Source organism: Coturnix japonica, chromosome 5 (assembly GCF_054131305.1).
Source record: "Coturnix japonica strain WE chromosome 5, WE-NBRP24, whole genome shotgun sequence".
NCBI lineage: Eukaryota > Metazoa > Chordata > Aves > Galliformes > Phasianidae > Coturnix > Coturnix japonica.
In genome coordinates, this window is record NC_140667.1 from 4629246 (window position 1) to 4651051 (window position 21806).

The 21806-nt window shown below is 39.3% G+C and overlaps 1 protein-coding gene across 5 annotated transcripts in view; it reads left to right on the forward strand.

Annotated features, from left to right (window-relative positions):
- The window catches only part of ANO3 (anoctamin 3), a 137044-nt gene that overhangs the window by 27765 nt on the left and 87473 nt on the right, over window positions 1-21806 (forward strand). For 2 of the 5 annotated variants that reach the window (XM_015863407.3, XM_032444967.2), the window contains exon 1: window positions 6279-6409. The exons of the other annotated variants lie outside the window; for them this stretch is intronic. In XM_015863407.3, the coding sequence (XP_015718893.1) occupies window positions 6364-6409 (46 nt within the window). In that variant the 5' untranslated portion in view covers window positions 6279-6363. Of the gene's footprint in view, window positions 1-6278; window positions 6410-21806 lie in introns of those variants that run through there. 5 annotated transcript variants of the gene reach the window in all.

Consider the following 21806-nt stretch of genomic DNA (forward strand, 5'->3'; position numbering starts at 1 on the left):
TCATTTTAAGGTAAGGTTTGAATGTAAAATGTATAGTACTGCAGTACCGTAATCTCTACAATATTTCATGTTTCTCTGGACAAGGATCAGCCCATTTTATTTACTCCATTCAAAACAAATCTGGTCAGGTATTCAAGTCAGTTAATCCTCTTTTTTAGAAAATAACCTGGTTCTATACACGCTAGCCAGTGGGTGTCGCTGTTACAATGCAAATCTACCTACAAATTGTCACAGATAACTTTGTATAATGACATTCATTAATGAGTAATAACTACAAAATACAAGTCTCATGTTTCTTAGCCATTTGCCATTGTTTGTTGCTTGATGGTCAGGTGCAGGATTAAAGGCAGGATTCAGAGATGCTGTGAACTGAGGCTTCCCCTGAGAACCTGCTTTGTGCTGTGGTTGTGGCCACTCTGTCAGCTGCCAACAGGCATCAGACCATAGAATCATAGAATCTTCTGAGTTCAAAGGGATTCCTAAACATCATCCAGTCCAACTCCCCTGCAATGAACAGGGACACCTACCGCTCCATCAGGGGCTCAGAGCCCTGCTCAGTCCCTATCCATGCCTCTCCTGTACTGAGGTCAGCGTCTGGGTGCAGTAATCCAGGTGAGTTCTCACTGAAGCAAAGGAGCAGGACCCTTCTGGTCACACTTCTTTTGATGCAGCCTGGGATATGGTTGGCTTTCTGGGCTGCAAGGGCACATTGCTAGCTCATGTTCAGCTTGCCATCCACCAGGTACATAATATATCTATGTTTTTGTGTTGGTTACCAGGGATGAATTATAAAGGGTTGCTCTTGGAGATGGAGTGTTTGCATACAGAGTTCTGCTTTATGGCAATCTCAGCTGCTCCCTGAGCTCTGCTGCCTGTACCACACTGATGGTTTTTAGCTCCACTTGTGCTATGCTTAGCAGCCTTTATTTACCATTAGTTTTGAAGCCAGATTTTTTCCCAAGCAGAATTATCAGCTGATGTTGAATTGGTCTTTGCTTGGCTCCTAAGACCATTAGCATCAGAAACACAGAAAACGTGGATTTAAATTATGGAGCAATATTCATTTAAAACTAAAGCTGCTAACACTGTGCCTACATCACTTAAAAGGTCCACGTTGTAATGAACTTATTACCTCACCATGTGTCGCTGTTTTATTTCTCAGGTTCCAGCATCTATGGCTTCAGTTGCACTGAGCTACACATCTACATTAGAAAATAATCTTTAGCCAGTGAAACAGTTCCTGAGGTAATTAAAAATATGATATCCATATACCAAAGCTAACAATAAGTGGTACAATGGCTGAATCCTACCTAGTAAGAGGCTTTTCTGATGTGCATAAAGGCTGGGGAGTAGTTAAACGTGACTATATCTAAAGACTTTGAATGGCTTGGATTTGCTTAATTTACAACCATGTTATTACATGAAATGAATGCAATCCTATAATGAACCATTTCATGTTGATTGGAAGCGATTAGCCTATTTCTCATGCTGTTCAGAATCGGATATTGAATAGCTGTTAAATGTATTTCACATGCAAGTGCTTTACAAACAGATTCTGGAAGTGCAGAGTTCATGCTCCTTGTTTGTCCTGCTAACTATAAGACAAATACTTCATTACATTTAAATCAAATATATTGTAGCCAATAAAGGATACTGTAGATAGAGCTTCTAGCTTTTTTCTTAAATCACACCTGCAGGGCAGCTGGTGGGGTGAAGCAAAGCTGGAAACTTACATTGAATTTAAACAGATCGTGGATTCAGTTTTTCAGTAGCTCTAAGTATGCATATTGTTCTAATATTGGCATTTGTGTCACTGGAAACGAAGATCATAACCGCTTTCTAATGAAGTAAAGGCAAAAGCCTCATGGACTTGCATCCAAACCCCTTTGGCATTGATATTTATCCTCTAGCTCCACCTCCAATAAAACCAAGGAAACAATGATGTCAAAAATTCCTAGTAGAAGTCCAGACTGGAGAAGGCAAGTTTGGGAAGAGCTTTGTCTTTCTTTCTCTGTTAAATTTGGACTGAAGAAACAACCTGTGTTTTATAGTGGACTGATTTGCATTCTGGTTTTGTAGGTACATCTGGTTATAGCCCGCAAGCACCAGCATTCATCCTAGAGTATATTATTCTTTATCAGTATGTGCATGGGATGTCTATTTGTCTAGGACATAAATAATGGACAACTATCCTGTCTGTAGTGAGTTTGCTTGGTGTGTATAAGAGACATAGAAATACCTTCAATTTCTGAGGGCAAGTCATGTTGTTATGGACAAATAGACTATCTGTGTGTACAGGGGAATGAAGCATAATTTAGGTATCTTTCAGAATTAGTCCTTGAGAATGTTTGCAGTTTGAGTTCTTCTAGCCCATGAAGCCTATGACAGTGTCATTAAGTCAGTGTGCTTCTTGCAGATAAAGAAAGTGGTCCTCTCCCATCATTTGCTTCCCATTATCTCTTTTAAATTCAGGTGTTATGCACTAGTGCATTGCTTTGACTTTCTAGGTTACGGATACACAAAGTAGTGTTTAAACCCTGAAACATTTTTTCTTTGTGGCATTAAGAAGTATATAAAAATTTTGTTGTTTCTGCCGTTTACAGTTTTCATCCAGGTGGATAACTCACATTCATTAAAAGCAATTCAGGGTCCTCAGTTATGTTATGTTTGGAAACCTTGCACTGCTTTCTATCAGTTTCATGTATCATGAAACTTTAACTAGAATAGTTACAAAACAAAGCACTGTATAGAGCTGTAATATAAAAATAAAGCCTTCTTTTATTTTTCAAAGCCTACATTACTGTGATTGAATCTGACATTAAGTACTATAGCTTTAGAGACACTCAGATAATACCTTTTTTAAACAGCATCTGTAGTATTATTATTGCTTATTTTCTCATTGTGTAATAGTGCAGTTCTTCCCAGGTCAGAACAGAGGATCGCTAGGCCAGATGGCACCATACTACTGTACAATAGTTTGTCTATAGCATCAGCGTCTAGGAGGCATGAGTCTTGTGGGAGTTCACTTGGTAGAGCCAAGCAGGCACTTCTGTGGTGAGGGAAGGCAGAAGTCCGTGGGATGGGATAACCCATCACAGTAAGTTTCTTCCAAACTGATGGGGAGGTGATTGATGCATGGTAAATATGTGTGTGGGTGCATAGCTCACACGTTTGGCATCAATTCTCTCTCAGATGCTGTTGATAGAGAAAATACACGGTAGTTCTAGTTGCGGGGCTGGGAGGAGGACATACTACTCAGTATGGGGTTAAGCAGCTACAGAAGGGTCTAGTCATGTGATAGGAAATAAGGAAATAAAACTGTATGTGAGCACAATACTGAAAAGAGAACCTTACCTACAAACTTACCTTCTCCTTCACATGCAGGTTAGCTACTAAACTCGGATACTATTGCAAAACTGTTTCCATCTTGCCTTGTGTGGGGACAGCTAAATGATATATGGCATAAGAAAAAAGATGTAACATAGAAAATAAAAATATGATTATGCTGAAAGTTGTCTATTTGGAAATTAGGATAGGCTTATATATGTGAACATGAATCTGTAAAGAACGAGCTTAAAAATAAACATGCAATTGCAGTGAGCTGCAAAATCAAGGCCCAAATGCTTTATATTAGGCAGAAAACACTGTCCAACCTCATGGATACAAGAGAATTCTATCTAGTCAGAGAGAAAAGCCCCCTTAAATTACCATAGAAATGAGATCTTAAAATACGGAAACCTTAAAAATCTCAGTGAAATTTGAAGGCTTTGTGTCTTAGCAACACAAAGTCAAATCTGCACAGAAATGCACCATTTTTTAATTCATCTATTTTACACCCTTTAGCTCCAAAATCTGCTTTCTACAACCATCTTTGTTGTGACTGACAGCTTTATCAGACTTAAGGAAGGACCTCCTCAGTATGCTCATGTCTGTGGGAAAGTTTCTACTGGTTTCAGTAAGAACAGAACATTCATTCTGTAGATATCAAACAAGATGAATGTTGTATAGCAGAGCTTTAAAACAGTAGGGAACCATCCTTGCAAGAGCTGGGCTCATCGGTTCTCTCCTGTGTTGTGCCAGGGTGAGTGGAATAGGCACGTATTCAGTATAGTCCTTTGTTACAGATATAGGAGAAACAGTTGCATAACTTCATATTTCAATTGAATAACAACTCAAAATTTGCTTCCTCCTGATTTGAACTTGCCTACTTCCAGCTTCCCTGCATTTGTTTCTTATTGTATGCTTTATTACAACCAGTGGAGGTCATGTAGTCCATCTTCCTGTTCAGAAGCTTTACCATTGCCATTATTAATATGGGTCAGACATAGTCTGGTCAAAGATGATCTTGAGATCTTCAGATATACACCACTTTGTGGGTCTTTCTTATGGTTCATTACCAATATAGAACCATTGTTTTTCTTAATGTCCAGTCTGAACCTCACGTGCCCCATATGTAGTTAACTAGATTACTTAGCACTGAGTAGCTCTGTACTGCCATCATTTCAACTGATTTTCAAGTAGTTGTAGTAGTTGCTAGAGCTCCTTAGTTTATTCTTCCAATTAAATAAGCAAGGTTTCCTTAGCTTCCCACTGTTGATGTATTAGAGATCTCTGACCACACTGGAGAAAGTCTGTAGAACAGCTACCCAATTTTTCAGTACCACTCTTGAACTGAGAAGGCATGGAGGGGCAAAGCTAGACAGAATTTTATGTGCAGCTACAGTGGTGCCAAGCAAAAAAGATTAATAACCCTTTGATCTGTTGGCCACGTTCCTCCCAGTATTTGCCTTACTTGGATGCAAGTGCACAGTTGGCTGGTGTTCAGGCTGGTGTTTCCCATAACCTTGAGGTCCTTCTCATCAGCCTGAATTGATATGTGGAGTTTTTCCAGGTACAGCTACATATACTGTGATGAAGTGCAACTAGAGAGCAACAAGAGAGGTTTTCTATCCTGTCCTCTCATGTAAAAGAGCCTGCAAATCTATCTATAAAATAAACTTACTGTCAAAACGGACTGCCCTAAAGCTCAAGATGTCCAAGCTTTTAAACTTTTTGCTTTTGAATTGTGGTTTTACTTATGGTGATTATAGAGTTAGAGGGTTTAAGCCTAGTTCTGGTTGATTCTGATCTCTTCACCGTGTCCGGAGTTATGATCTGCTTTAAAAATGGTTTATAGAGTGTCACAGTGGCAGGTATTAAGTCTTAGCTTAATACAACTAAGGATTCCAAACGATAGAGGAATACGAGTGCAGAGTTTTGAGTTTACTTCAAGCTTCAGACACAAAATAGTGTGAAGATGAAGTATTTATGCATTTCTTAAATTTCTTAGCCATCAGTTCATAGCTGCTCTCTTTTATCTGCACTCTATTATCAAAACTGGATCGATTTTATTCTCTTGCCAAAGAACAAGTTTACTAGATTGAGATATCATCATATTTGCTTGCTATTGAGCTTACTCAGTTGTTATTATCAAGGATTTAATTTAAACCACCTTTGTAGAGGTATTTTTACTTCTCTTTGCAGACTTTATACCCAGCTGCCATACCGGTAGTCTCATACATATGCATCACCTATTGCTGGAAATAGAGCTTTATTCCAAAGGTACAAGTAGAAAAACAACAATTTCTGTCTTCAAGCTTAATTCCTCTGCTGAGTTTCTACCTTAGCCTTTCTTACTCACCTTATCATTCTACAACCTTAGAAGGCTTATGCTGCTATGGTGTAGAACCATATCTGCTGTTTGCAGACTTCATATGTTTATTTATGACTGTGTTTATACTGTGCGTTATGTTTATATTTTCTTTGTTCCCTGGTGACTCTCAGTTGCTGGGTTTTACTCCCAATTCTTCATCCTGATATCAGAACACAGAGGGAAGCAGAGAAGGGAGTAGAAGTTCATCATGTTGCATCTTGCAGTATCTGGAATTATTTTCTTGGCGTGCACACTGGAGAAAGGGGAAATTAGAACATCACTAGCACCACAAATGGGCTTTATCAGGACCTGATGTGCAATTTAATGTCTTTTCCTGCAAGAAGCTGTTTCCAGTCTCATTCAGACTCTGTGCTTTAAGTCATAGATGCGTAAAGCTCAGGGCAAGGCATAAGTTCAGAGTGCCGCGACAAGGAGGGAGAGGCTGAACCACTTGTATAGGTGTAATGGCATCTATGACTTTGCAGAGGAGGGGCAACTTCTATTCCCTCCTCGCCGCCATTCCCTCTGCCGCTCCGCCCGTTCCTACGGCAACGGCGGCGGCTGCGGGGCGGACCGAGCCGTGCTGGGGCGGGCTGTACCGCCGGGCACCCGCCTCCTGCCACCGCCCCGCATCCGCCGGGCTGGGAGCCGGCGGGCTGCCGACCGCCAAGATGGTCCATCACTCGGGCTCCATCCAGTCCTTCAGGCAGCAGAAAGGTCGGTGGCAGCCCTCGGGCTCGGGAGCTGAGCGCGGTGCCCTCCGTTCGGGGCGATGTGCGGTGCCCGCATGCTGCTGCCCCGCTCCGTTCCGCTCCGGCGCGGATCTTGCGGTGCGCTCCGTGCGCGGAGGCTGCCGGCGTGGGAGCGGGACTGCGGGCTGGTGCTTATTGCACGCAGGCTTTGCTTCCCGACACGTATAAAGGTGGACGTGCAGCTGTGGTGGGAGGTGGTGTAGAGGTGTTGTAGAGCCGTTGCTGTATGTCGTCTTGGGGGGAGAAAAAACCAACCTATTTCCTCAACCAACTTGCACTTTTTTACATAACCTTTGAAGTAAAATTTGTTTTTCCCTGCTGCTTTATTCATACTTCCATCTAACGTGGCGAAATGGAGATTTCATTTGCTACCAGCGCGTTTCAGCTGTTAGCAGTTCTTTTTCCCCTGATTTCACAGTCTGCACTAACTTGGTCATATATACGCCATAGGCTTGCTTGTTGGACTCATTCAAGTTCCTTTGTTAGTGGTAAATCAATACTCCAAAGCACTTATTCCATCCAGGTAATCCCATGTTAGAATGTAGTTCTCTGCAGATGTTTTGCATTTATCACCTGTCTCGTGTGCAGTAATGAGTGGTGCTGTTACAACTTGTAAGTGGTCTCATTTGTCAAGAGCAAAGTTACCAGTGTGAAGAAGTCCCTTTTGTTCCTCCATGTGTATCATGGATGTTTATAGAATCATCAAGTTACTTGGAGCCGTGGTATAAATCCTTTTTGAACATTATGATTATTTAAAACCATCCCTTAACATACAAAGCAGTGATGGGCTGGCTCTAGAGTGTTTGCTAAGGCTCTTCAGGAGCTATTCTGCTGTTCTGTTATAATTTTGGGGTAGGGGGAAAGTACCTGCAAACAAACTTCATAATGATCAAGTTCAGGGATGATATTGAATTGCCTCAAACCAAGCTGCATAGCAGGGTTTAAGAAATGATGTGTCTGTGGGGCTCATGAAACTCAATAATGATCTCACAATCTGAACCAGTGACATAATGAGAAGGAGATGGTTGTTCTCTTCTTCTGCTTGCAGAAATCCCTGGTAAGGTGACTAACCAGCAATAAGGCCTTGAGAAGAATGCTCTTGGAGCAGGAATGCTCCCAGGGAGCTCTGTAGCCTGCATAGTGCTGACTGGGATGTGCATCACTTTCCTGATCATCTCATCTACTGTGTTCTGAATGTACCTGAGGGAGTTGAGACTTGGCTTTTTCTCAACCTACTGCTACTGGGCACGGAGTAGGACAGCTTGAAATTGTGGGCAAAAGGCTGCAGAAAAAAAGACAATCAACCGTAAATCACAGTTAAGAAGTCCTGCTCAGAGATATGATTTAGCAGAGGGTTGTTAGAGTCAGGGTACTATGGTTAGGCTGTGGTTGGACTTAATGATCTTTGAGGTCTTTTCCAACCTGGGTAATTCTATGATCTAATCACAGGGCATTAGAAGTGGGGAATCCGGCATCCTGTTGTTGACAGGCACTGATCTTTCAGCAACAGATCATCATGGCGTGATCTTTAGTTTCCTCAAATTTGGTGTTTTGTGTCATTCCCCTGATTTCAGTTAGCGTGTTTTCTTTGACCTTACTGTAGCTGATATGTTGATGCAGGATTTGCTTTCTAGATTCTCTCAAAGCATTGCCCTACATTCCCTATTTTAGAGACACAGTGGTAATCCACAGTGGTAAAATGGCCAACTGCCCATCGCAGCTGTGCCTTGCACGGTTCGCTTGTGTTAAGCCTGAGCTTCATTTCTTTTGGGGAATTGGAAGGGAATTATTTTTCATGTAGATTCTCAATCCGATGGGAAAGATGTAAAGCAATAAAAGTAACGGTTCATGGAAAAAATAGATGTTTTATCCTTTTATTTTTGATACGGAGATAGCTGCTAGGTAAGGTAATATTCAGAGATGTAATGTTTATGATCAAGATGGAATGGATTGGGAAGCATTTTGTTTTCCTAGTCTGAGCGCTTTTCTGCAGCTGAGAAGACAAGCAGCAGTGTTTGTACCAATGGCAGCTTTCCAAGGCTTGGTAAACAGCAGCAGACCAGGTTCTCTAGTCTCTTGGGCACAGGGGTGTCCTCAACAGTGAGAAACATATAGAAAAGCTACATTTATATCCCAAGGATTTGTTTCCAGGTGGAGTTTGTTCTCTTTCTTTTTTCCTTTCCTTGATAGAGTGAGGAGGTGTTTGCAGTGGGAGACCGTTGTAACGTGACAGCGTGGTTTTGTCTTGCTCCTCCTTCAGGTTGTGCACCAGGAGTGAAACACTTTGTTTCCAAAAGCAGTGCTAAAGCGTGATGCACTGTTAGAAAAAGGCACCCTGAGACTTGAAAAAAGCACCTCATTCTACTTTACCTCCAGTTTGTTGCTCCCTTATTCCGATCTGAAAAGGTATCCCTCTAAAAAGAGCAATGTCCTGGAGGTAGACTAATCCATGTCTGCACAGTAGTGCATTAGATCTGTTGAGCCATCTGTAGAGTATTTGGTTGCTATTTTTAACTTCTCTTGTGGCAGGAGCTGCTTTTTCTGCAATTACTTTCCTCGGTAATATTCTCAAAGACGTACATTTTATTTATTATCTTCTTTAATATACTAAGTGGCACCTTTATCTCTATGGAAGATGATTCAAACTGTGGTCTCTTAGGAGTTACGTCTGAGGGAAAAAGGGAAGAAATGTTTCTCATTTCTTTAGAGCAGAAAAAATTCTCCATCCTCTGGTACTAATGTATGGTTTTGCTTAAAACTGTTGATTAATGAACAGTTACCCAGGAAGGACAAATAAGAATGAGACGTTACCAAAGACAAAGATGATATCCATGAACAATTTATAGGTGAGTAATTCCAGATCAAGGCAGCTGGCTGGGATTTGGTAGCTGATCTCAATCACGATGGAATGATGTTCTTTTAAAAGAAGGGCATAAAAGTATACGGTGGCCTGATAGTCGAATTTGTGGTGTTTGGAATGGATACAGGAGTGGTGCAAAGCAGTGCCTGTTTCATTAGGAAGCTTTTCTGGAAGATGATATGCTTCAGCAGGAGAGGCAGCCTGGGGTTTGGAAGAGGCAGGTGGTTGGTAGTGAGTGGGCTGTAATGTTTCTAGCCTGACAGAAGCTCAAACCTACGTTTTGGGTGTAGGTCAAGGCAATAATGATGCTTTAAAATTTAATACTTGCATCTTTAGTCCTGATACTCAGACTGCAATTTTCTGCATGCTCTGCTGGGTGCTTTTATTGCCTGTTGTTGTTCTTTTTAATACCTTTATCAAAGCCTTTTAATGAAAGAGTATAAGGCTGAGAGAAATAAAAGAGAATATGTTCACACCATAAACCGAGCTGCTTTTAGCACTGCGTATGAGTTTTAAGAATGCAAACTGCAGATTAAACGGACCAGTAACAACCATTTTGTGTCTTTCTTGTGTTAGCCTTTTGAAGTTGTAGCACAGATTGGATGGTTTGACGGCTGGGTTGAGTGATGGGCTGGTGGCTGGACTTGATGAGCGTGGTGGTCTTTCCAATCTCAATGATTCTATGATCTCTGTGGAGCTGCAGTCCTTCTCCCTACATGGTAGCACTTGTTGCCTCGTTTACTGACTTCTGTAAATGCCTTCGAGCTTTGTAGTGGAGTGGAGCTGTTTTGCTGTTGTTATATTTTACAGTAGTTTTAAGATCTTAATGACCCAAATTCTATATAGAATAACTTGTGAATGTAATTTGCATTCAAGTTGTGACTTTAAAAGAGGGTTTGTAAAGATTACATATTTTATATACATATTCCTCTGGAGTTTTCAGTATTCAGAAACTTGGGCTTCTAATTAAGATTTTCATGTATAATTCTCCAAGGAAGTTTGACACTCCAGTGGCACTGGTGGATCCAATACAATTAGTAATGCAAAGAGGTTGCCAAAATCACTAGAAATGCAAATTCCTAAGAAATGGTGACTGTTATATGTTGTTCTCAGGCACAGGCAGATCAAGTTTTCATATAGGTGTGAGGAAAAGCATTTCTATGGCTCAGCTCTTTCATTTCCATTCCAAGGAGCAAATTAGCATCTACAGAAAATTTCAAAGTTCCTGACTCTGAAAGCTGAGAGCAGCACAGCTATTAACACCCTCCCTTAAAACGATACCGTTTTCAAGCTGTGCCATTTATAATGCTCTAGTGGAGCACTGAAACACAAGGCCCAGTTTTTGATAAGGTTTACACCAGAATGTATTTTGTCTTCTACTTATTGTCTGGTACAGCAACACAGTGTAGGGTGCACTTTACCTTTTTCAGTCAGACATCTTAGAATGGCCTATAAAATGCCTTTTTATTCTGGATTGTGTTGTTGTGAGATATTTAACCTAATATTATGCAGATGCGTGAGTGCTGTAGAAACCTTGTTAAAGTAATTTTCTTCTCTGAACAAATATATAGAATGAGATGCATGCCATCTACCTGGACTTCTGCAGAGCCTTTGACATGGTCAAAGGTTTTGAAATCCACTATAAAAGGATGATATATGAAACAAATGAGACTGTGGATTAAATGGAGTATTTGTAACAATGTTGTAATATGCTGGATTTGTTAAATCAACATTTTACAATTAAGTGGACTTTATGATTTCAGTCATGAGAAACTGCACAGTAGCCTCAATAAGGTGCACTCAGAGACCCATGTCCTAAGCTCTGTAGCCTGCTAAGTAGCAACAAAGTAGTGATTTCTTTTTCACTGAAAAACAAGGGAAATAGCAGAAACTAAGTGAAATCTGCATTGTTGAGCTACGGGATGGTCTCTGGTTTTCTGCTTGGACCTATCTATGGCAGAGATGGTGGCTGTGCTGTCTTGACTTAGACACTCATGAAGTTTTCAGAAAGTGTGATGCACACATAGCATAACACTGCATACAAATCTTACATTCCCTTCACCAAACTCGTTTTATAGTATGCTCAGTTTTATACATCCTAAGCCATATGTTGTGATAGATTATTTATTGAAGATGAGTGTAACTCAAAACTAAGCTACAGCATGTGGCAGTATGTTTTAACAACTTCGAACCTCAATGTGTGCAAATTCATCACTGTTTGCTCAGAATGAGATTCTACTTCTACCTCAGTTTGAGTTATCATCTGTCTTAGGAAGACTTGAAGCCAGTGTGACTGAAGTAAGGAGTTGTTCATTTGTCTGGCTGCTGAGGTCACCATTTCATTCTCAACTCATATACTATAGATGGGATTTTGAAGCAGCTAATATATTAGTTATTTTTTGGGGTTATGTCCAATATGCAAACATCAGGAAAAAGCAACATTCATGTTGTGACTCCTTGGTCTGTTTAAAGGTAGGATCTCCTGAAAAGGCAGAAGCCGTGGAAACATGCTGATTTAGGTTCCAGTGTAGGAAAGGGAGAGTGGCTTGAAGAGTAACCCATATGGAGGTTATCTCCTTCTGAACAGCAACATGCCACTGCATGACGTTTGGCTTTTTTATTAGTAACAACGTAGAACAAGAAGATGGATGAGTTTTCTTGCTTCTGGGCTGCAGTTCTTATGGGATTTTGGTGTAGCGCTTGTGACTTGAAGAGCATGCGTCAACAGAGGAAAGTAGAGCACTCACAAATCTTCACTGAAAAATTCATAATTGCATCACAGTCACTAGTCATGTATGCTCCAGATAACCGTAGTGATGATGGCAAGCTTTCTAGCTGCAAAGTGTTTGAAATGTCATTACTTGTCTGAGTTAGTAGAGATACTCTTGCTCAAAAGAAATTACTTATTCCTTACTACTCTTTTGTTTGCTGAGTAACTTCCTCAGTATGTCTTACTAACCCAGAGGGAGTGATATGTTTTGCCTTCTTTTTCCTTCCACTTACAAAACCAGTGCAGTTAATGCCTTTAATGATGTAGTTTTCTCAAATTGTGAATCACATTTTGAGAAAAAACAAATCCTTTTTCTTATTATCTCCTTGCTATTGTGTGGCAGTCCATTACCTTCCTTTTCTGTGCAGTCCTTCTAAAAGGAATTTCATGGTATGAAAAAATCACAATGAAAGAGCAAAGGGAATTAAGCAATGAAATGGTAGAAAAAGCAGGCAATCCTAAGTACAAAATTCATGCATGTATTGAATGCTTATGGGGAGGAAGTTTTAAAGAATCTAAAAGTGAATAAAAGAAAATATGGAAAGATGAGTAATGATGCAGAGAGACAGAAGTGGTAGGTGGGTAGACAGACAGGAATATTAAATAATACCAGGTCCTAACAGCGCATCTTGAAATGTGAGTTTTTTAGTGCTATTGATTTCCATGTCAGTTGCCAAAAGAAAGGGGACAGAGTAACAGATATTCTTTAAAAGCTGAGGGCTATCTGCTTCTGTTAGGGTGTGAAAAGCACTGAATGCGACTTTACATAGAGCCAAATACACGAGATGAGAGAATAAATGGGTACCACTTGACCATGAAAATGCACATGTCAGAATGCACTGCAAAAGCTGGATTATTCAGGTAAAATTAAAACTCAGAACCCTCCCATAAAATGTGTTTTTGTTGAAATCATGCTTTAAAGTGAAATATGGTAAACTATATTTTTGGATTCTGAATTGTCTGACTCCTGGGGGTAGTCTTGTGCAGAAAACCTAGATTCAGTTAATATGTTTAAAGACATAAGATCAATCTTTATATTAAAAATTGACTTTGAGGATATATCACACATTCAGTAAACACTTGGAGGATCTCCGAAGGCTGATTGTTGACTGATTCTTTTGTAGAGGAAGGCTGGCATTTCCATTCTGCTTAGGTGAAATCCCACTCAATACTGTAGCACCTGAGGGATTGCTGAATTTTCCAAGATGCAGGCAAGTATTCCATCAGCACTTGGATCCCTAATGTGCAGTCATTTGTAGGAGTTATTCTCATAATGCTGTCTAAAAAGTATTGGAATTCAATGCACTTCAGTACTTAAATCTTTAACAAGCCAACACTAAATATCTAAAACTGTGGGTTTTTTGATTGTTTTATAGAGCAAGGAGTATCTTAGCCAGAAAGGCAATTATTTCCTAAAGCTATGCCCAGAGCTTCAGGAGATGCTCTGAGATGCAGGGGCAGAGCATCTGGGGATGCTACAAGACTTGGCAGTTTGCTTGTATTGCAATAATTAGGTGCTGTTGTCTTTTCAGGAAGCACCAATGCATTGCTTGTGCTGTTGTGAGCTTAGGCTTGAGTGAAAAAGGAACAGATTTTTCAGGTGCACAAATGGGAATAAATGAATAATGTGCAAGAGCTTAACTGCGTTGCTATTAATAATTCACATTTTCAGAAACACAGAACTTTGAAGTGGCTGTTTTAGAAATCCAGTATCTAAATAAGATGAAAAACTGAATGGGAAACCAGGCTGTCATAAGAAAGCGCTTGTCATGACTGCTGCCCTTCCTGAAAGCCATTTGGGCTTGAAGGTATTTCATGGCATCTGATATGGAAACTACCTTGAGTGTGTTTGAACCTAACATTGAAAAATAATTGTGAGCTTTTATGGATGCAGTTCACATGGCAGTCTGACATATCCTACTGTTTACAATGGGAATTCAGTGGGTGACTAGGAATTTGATGTGCGGATAAACTACTTTTTAGGATATTATTCTGAATTGAGTACATAATTTGCTGTTAGGATCAATGCCAGCTTCCTGTGTTTTGTTTGTTTGTTTGTTTTATTTGTTTTGTTTTTTTTCTGCTATAGGATAGGAGCTTCTCCAAGTTTATTTTATGTTGTAAATTGTGAAATAAGTATGAGATTGATTGTATACAGCAAGTAACGCAGCAGCAAATTACAGTCCATTGCTTAATTAACCAGCAATTATATGTCTGTATCTGGAAGGTTTTCATAGAGCTTTTTGTGACGTTCTCAGTAACTGGGGTATTATGAAGTAGAAAGATGAGGATGGATTTGAAATAAATAGGAATAAATAACTATTCCGACAAAAGCTTTTCTAGTTTGCCTGTCAGCTTTCCAGCACTCTCTGTAGAAGACTGTGCCATTAGGAGGAGCATCAGAGAGGAATTTATCTGTGCTCTTCAGAGCCTGTCAGGTCTTCCACAGAGGCAGGGAGAGAATTAGCAGCCAGAAAGAAGGTCAGAGCTTTGATAGCAGTATCTTGCTGTTGAGTACAAGAAGCTATTTCTTCCCTGCACTCATCTGGGGATCCTTCCATGACACTGGGGTCCTGATACAGCCCATTTCTGCCTGTTTGGGAGATCAGAGTTCATTACCAGCCCGCTTGTTAAGTGGCCAAATGTACATTTATATTTTATATGTCCTGTGCATGCATCCATACCTCAGAGAGAGGAAGCAACCATCAACGGAAAGATGCTGGCCTCTTAAACCATCAGTCTTACATTAATTATGTGAGCATTAATATGCCATGAGGAAGCAAATCACGACAGCTGAATTCAAACCACTAGCAGCTTTGTCCAGAATATTTCATAAAATCCATCAAGAATATCCTCAAACTAAATGCTCGTAGGAGCAATACATTTTAGTTCAGAGCTTTTAGACTCAGATCTCTTAGTTTTAACTTCACCAGGGCTTTTTGCTCTTTTCTTCCTTTGCTCATTTAAAATTCACTGTTTTCAGGATTCAAAAGGCTGGAGGGCAGAGGAACAAAGCTCCTTTAGGACCTTTTGGTTTTATTCATTTTTCCTGTTCATTTTTGATCTCTGTGTTGATGAAATGATAATTTCTTGTAGTTTCCAATAGGAAGATGTGTACTGGTATAGTTTTGATTATATTCTTACTTTTCCGTTCTGTTTCTCCTTCCATTTCTTCATGTGTTGATCTATCTTCTATAAACATAAGGTCTTCATTATTGATTCTGCTGACATTTCTTGATATATTTGATAAATATTTGAATGCTGAAGTCAAGTTGTAAAAATATCATGCTTGGAATTTGACTATCGCTACTGGATAGAGATGTATTTTATGCTACACAGTAATTGTTATGTTAGCAATTCTAGAATTATTTTTAAATATTGATGGAAAAAAGTCAGAAAGAAGATGTATATGCACATTGCAATAGCAAGCTGTCTCTCAAGGCATTCTGAACATTGCTGGGCAAGCAGATATCCAGATATAAGTGAGCAGTTCCTTTTACATTGTCATTAAGTGTTTTGTTGGTTTTTTTCCCCTTTTTTCTTGTCTGAAAAGCTGGCCACGTGGATAATAACAATGTTATAAATACCTATTGATGTCCTATGGTGCTAAGGAGTAATGGAAAGTACTGCATCGATGAGGACTGTATCAGCATCTATCGCAACACAGTACAGCTGTAGGGTACTGAGGGCAGAATGCCTGTTTTGTGTCCAGGTTTTAAAATGACGTAGCACTAATTGTCCAGTTCTCTTCAAATTTGTAAGATGTTTCTTTTTCTTTCTTTTTTCCCCTCTGTTTTAACAAGAATTTGTAGATAGTTAAGAACTTGACCAGAAAATATGTCAGTCATAGACTGTGGCCAGAAAAACTCTTAATGTAGTTAATCCTTCTTTTTCCTCCCCTAATAATCCAGTAACCCAAACATTCAGTTGGTAAATGTTCTATTATGCTGTGTTATGGAAGCGGACAGAAATGTTAATGAATGTTAATGATTCTTATCCAAGAGCCTGCATAGAAAGGGAGAAGATCCTCAGTCTGACAATAATATCTATGGGGAAATTTTTTCCTCAGCGCTGGAAAAAATTACTACTTGTCAGAGGAGGAAAATGATACTTTTATAATGAATGCCTCATGAGGTTTTATTCTTATAAAGAAGTTATTGATTTGTGACCGACTTCCTATTTTTCTATGATGAAACTCTCAGCTTAATATCAGGCTGCCTTGTAAACCCTTGAAAAAATAATGCCAAGGAATTAGGCTTTGCATAGATTTTAGTTTATAGGAAAAAAAAGAGATCTTGAGGCCACATCAGGATATGTGACAACTGCTTAAAGAGCAGAGCTGTTACACATTCTCACCATTTTAGACAATGAAGAGCAAAGGATACGAAGTCAATTTTCCATAAGTGGTATTTTGTTGTGCTTCTCAGTAGATCACTCAGCAATTCCAGGTCTCCATTTGCCTATTTTTATCATTCTTATAAATCTTTACTTTTTTTTTTTTGCAGAACTCTAAAATAGGAAACTACACCTAAAACTAACACAAGGTCAAAATTACATACTTAGCTTTAAAATAAATATGCATAAATGCTACAGAACTCTAGACTAAGCTATCTGACCAGTAGAATATCCCTAACAAACCTTCTGAATGTTAAAAAGAGAGAATTTAGTGGGAGTAGCTCTCCTGTCACCTTGCTGTGTTGGCCTTAAAAGTAGAGAAGGTAGAGCTTTATCTTTTACTAGATGTAACGCACTGGAGGTCTGGCTAGCAAAGGAGGTTCCTTCTAGGAACCTCTATGTGTCTGGGTGGTGGTGATTTCCTTTGCATCTTCTTACTCAAGCAGAAGAAGTTGACTGAAACTCTCATGCTATCATGTATCTGCATCTCTCCACCATTCAAAAGTAGGCTCAAATCTTTTCCGTGTTCAAAAAATTGCATTCTGTTTTTGTTTAGCAAATCATTTCTGTGATTTCAAACACCTGAGGACTGTTTTTCTACTACCTTGCAATGTGGTTTTATTTTATAGCAAATAAATAGGAAAAATACAGGATTTTTAAAATCTCACATTTCATCACTTGACAAATGTTACAAGCATAGTTCTAAATAGTAGTTCTGGACAATGTGTGTCAAAAGAAATACATTTCAAGCACATGAAGATTTCTACCTTCTTTGTGAGAGGTATCTGTCTCTCATATATCATATGAATATGATATATTCATATTCAGAAGCATTACAGAATCATCCACAGAGATTCCTAAATTCATTGTATGTACTTTATAAAAGAAATCCCCTTTGTCGTTTCCTTTTAGAATGTAAAAATCCCTATTCCTCACTCAAATAAGTCAATTTGTTGTTGTACTTAGATGGAGACCTAGGAAACAAAACTGCAGAAGAGTGCTATAAATGTTTGCTGGATCATTAGATAAATTTTTGGATCCGTTTTTGTTGTCTTAGCAAGTTGTGATCAAACAGTTGATTTTGGCAGCCAGCTCGATGTAATGATTTGTCTGTATTACTGGATCAGAAAAAAAGAAGTGAGAAATAATTTCAAGTCTTGTTAGCAAATGGTCTCTTTGTGTCTTTCAGCACAGATCCTTAATAGAGATAGCTCTCAGGAGAAGAGAGTGCCTGCTGACTTGGGGTTATTATATGCCTGGAATTGTATAGGCATGAGCTTTTGCTGAGTATTATGGCTGAGACCAGTGTGCATTAATCCAGTGTGGATTAAAAAAAAATAATTAAAAAAGAAAAATGCAGATTTTGGGATAGGAATCTTCAAGGATATTGAAGCATCCTTATTTTTGAGGACCCAGTATGGTTGGTCTCTGAATGGAATCACAGAATCACCAAGGTTGGAAAAGACCTACAAGATCATCCAGTCCAACCATCCACCCATCACCAATAGTTCTCACTAAATCACGTCCTTCAACACAACGTCTGATCGTTCCTTGAGCACCTCCAGGGTTGGTGATGCCATCACCTCCTTGGGCAGCCCATTCCACTGCCTGACCACTCTTTCAGAGAAGTAGTATTTCCTAATGTCCAACCTGAACCCCCCCTGGTGCATTTTGAAGCCATTACCTCTGGTCCTATCACCAGTTACCATGAGAGAAGAGACTGACCCCCATCTCACAACAACCTTCGTTCAGGTAGTTATACAGAGCACTAATGTCTCCCCTGAACATCCCCTTCTCCAGACTGTTATGTGTATTAATATATTGATACATTCATTTACTAGATGCTAGTCTGGTGTTTAAGGTTTTCTTGAGTCAATGTGATGATCACAACTCTTCACATTTTGGGTTTGGTCCCTAGGTCCACATGCTGCACTGAGTGGCTGGGATGTTTTTTCCCAGTTGAGTATCACTCTTGAAAACTGTTTAATGGTGCAGCTGTGAAGCTTAGAAAATCTTGAGGATGGCATGAATTTTATTGAACAGTCTTCCCTTTTATTGCAAGAGTCCAAACCTCATGACAGGACTCATCCATGCATGCGGAAGCCAGTGATGTTTTAGACTGTTTACTGTGAGTAGACTATGTGTCTATCTGAGGAGGTTCAGAATGGTTGTTTCATGTTGCTCTGAGCTACAAGGTAGCTTTTAGGTTAAAGTGTTCTCACTGCTTATGATGTCACCGCATCATTCATGTTGAAGTCCATCTTATAAGCATGAAGAACTGAAAACATGAGTAGGCATATGAGCCTTCAGGTGGAATAAAGTAGATTAATGGCCAAATGTCAATTCTGCCATCTCAGTGGTGCCAGCTGTCTTTCTAGTTTCATAACCATCTTTTTTAGTGCTTCCTTAAAAGTTAAAACCTTCTTTTCTTTCCCCCGCTTTTATAGAAATAGTTACAAATTCTAAAATGGAAGTACTAATTGTTGAAAGGTCAGTAATTACCCATAGAATACCTTTCATTAGAGATAGACTCTAATTTTGCGTTGGATGTAACTCCCATACTTTTAATTACATAAATTACATAGAGTACGTAATGATATTAGTAATTCTAACTGCAAGATCTAAGAGCAAATGAGGCAAGTTTTGCAGTGATAAAGATAATATCTTTTATTAGCTAGTGTAATTAGAAAAGTTGGACAAGCTTCTAAGCGTGTAAGCACTTCTGGCGAGTCTTAAATAAAAACTGCAGACTTCAAGTGTAAATGTAAAAAGTGGTGGTGAAATTAATAATGTATATTAAGTAGCGTCCACTGCCTTTTCTTTCAAGGTCTAATTGATGTGGATGAATTTTAAATTAATCACGAACTTTTCACTATTTGACAACTCATATTGCACTGAAGTTAAAAAAAAAAAAATAAAAATGATGCTTTGATCTTATAAAACTTGTTCTACTATAGAAAAACTGGACGTTAATGAACATCATTTACAAAGTCTTGAATACCTGTTTGTTAACCATTAGTAGAGCTCTCGACTAATGGGTGGGAGTACATGTTACTAAATGGAGGCTCCATATATTGCGCTGTAACCATTAAATAAAAGTGAGGTTGAAGCTTTTTCAGTTTGCCTGTCTCCATTTCCAGATATGAAAGTAAACTGTTGAGAGTTAATAAAAGAATTGAGGTATGAAGGCTGAGGCAAGACATCTAGTAAGGCCAAGCAGAAGAGAAAAGAGAGGGGTCTCTGAGGTTTGTAGCTCTTCTTCTCTTCTGGTAGAGGTATTCAGAACTGGAGCATTAACTCTTTAACTCCCAGTGCACTACATGATGTTATGATGTGGAATACCGATAACCAAAAATCATAAAACCATGACAGAATTGAACCATTTCAAAGTATGCATCTCCAACTGCAGTGGCTGCTGGGAGCTGTTTGTTATACAGTAGTTGACTCTTTTTTGATACATATTTGAATTTAATATCCGTGGTGTTTTTTTCTGCTTATCATATACTCCAGGATGTTCCCCAGAGGCAGCTTCTCTTTCTTGTACTAAGCATACCTTTTTTTCCTCCTGCACACCATCAGCCTTTGACTTTCCATAAATTAATGCTTTCCCTGTTACTAAATATTTTAACTAACAGAAAAAAAAATACAGTAGAATCAATTGTGATCAACTTTTTTTTTTTTTTTTCTTTTTCATTTTAGCACTAAATAACTCTCTGGCCAAAGAGGAAAAAGAAGCATATTTGCTGGTGCATTTGATATAGAGTATAATTCCATCTGTTTTGCCATTTTGCCTTCTTGTTGTAAATTAATTATACTTGATTTGACAGCAGTATTTTGTAAAGAGAAGTTGTTGGATTCGGAAATTGCTAAGGAGAGGAACTTGAACCTTTATTTTTAGACTCAACTCTGAATTCTTTCTGGAGTCAAATGCATGGCTTCTTCTTGTTTTCTCTGTCTGAGCATCAGACCGTGAAGCAATCCTCATCCTACACTCTTAAATTATTTCTTGCGGGATGCAAGAGATATGTAATCTGGAACATATCTTGAAACAAAATGTTGAATGCTCTCTTAGTTTGTGTCTTTTAGACAAAAATCGTAGAGTGACTTGCCTTGAAAGTTGAGTCAGCGTACCTGGATGTGTTTAAAAGCCGTTTGGATGCAGTGCTCAGAGAGATGATTTAGCAGAGGGTTGTTAGTGTTAGGGTACTATGGTTAGGCTGAGGCTGGACTTCATAATCTGTGAGGTCTTTTACAACCTGTGTAATTCTATGATTGTATGAAAGGGACCTTAAAGCCCATCCAGTTCCAGTGCCCTGCCAAGGCAGGGTTACCACCCACCAGATCAGGCTGACCAGGCCCACATCCAGCCTGGCATTGAATGCCTACAGGGTTTGAAGCATCCACAGCTTCTTTGGGCAGCCTGTGCCAATGCCTTTGGGTGGCATCTCTTGTTTCAATTGCAGCACTCAGCTCAGTGTCATGAACAAACTTGCTGTGTGTATGCTTGTTCTTGTCATTAGTGATAGGACCAGAGGGAATGGTTTCAAGCTACATCAGGGGAGATTCAAGCTGGACATTAGGAAACATTACTTCTCAGGAAGGGTGGTCAGGCACTGGAAAGGACTGACCAGGGAGGTGGTGGAGTCACCAACCCTGGGTGTGTTCAAGGAAAGACTGGATGTTGTATTGAGAGACATGGTTTAGTGGGAGCTATTGGTCATAGGTGAATGGTCTTTTAGGTTTTTTCCAACCTTGGTGATTCTGTGATTCTATGATTCCTTTTGTCTTAGGACACCAAAGATGCTGAAGAGCACTGGTCCCAGAATGGACTCCTGGGGAGTTTTAGTGTTAAAAGACAGAGTAATGTGCTTGGTAGGTTCAGCAGGGCACTTGATTTGTCATTGCAATCAAGTACAAAGACATGCTCAGACTTTATGAGCTCTATCCTGCTTTGTGTGTTCAGTGGAAGGGCATTGCTGAGGAAGACCTTCAGTCATTTGATTTCTCACGTGTGTGTGATGTTCCATCTTTCTGGAGATGCAAAGGATAGTATGAGAAGTGACAAAACAGTGGTTACAAGGTATTTGTGCATGGGTTTGATATAGAGAAATAAGAACTGTGTTTCAGTTGAGCAAGTTTGCCATTTTTATAAGGTTGAAAAACATTAGTAAAGTACATTAGTTTTGATCTCTTAGAACACATTATTCATGAAGGGAAAAAAAAATCTTACAGTAATACAGAAATCTAAATCAGGTGCAAAGATGAATATAGAATACTTGCATAGTTCTGTACAGCTTGCTTAATTGCGCTTATTGAAAGGATATCATTTTCTTTTTA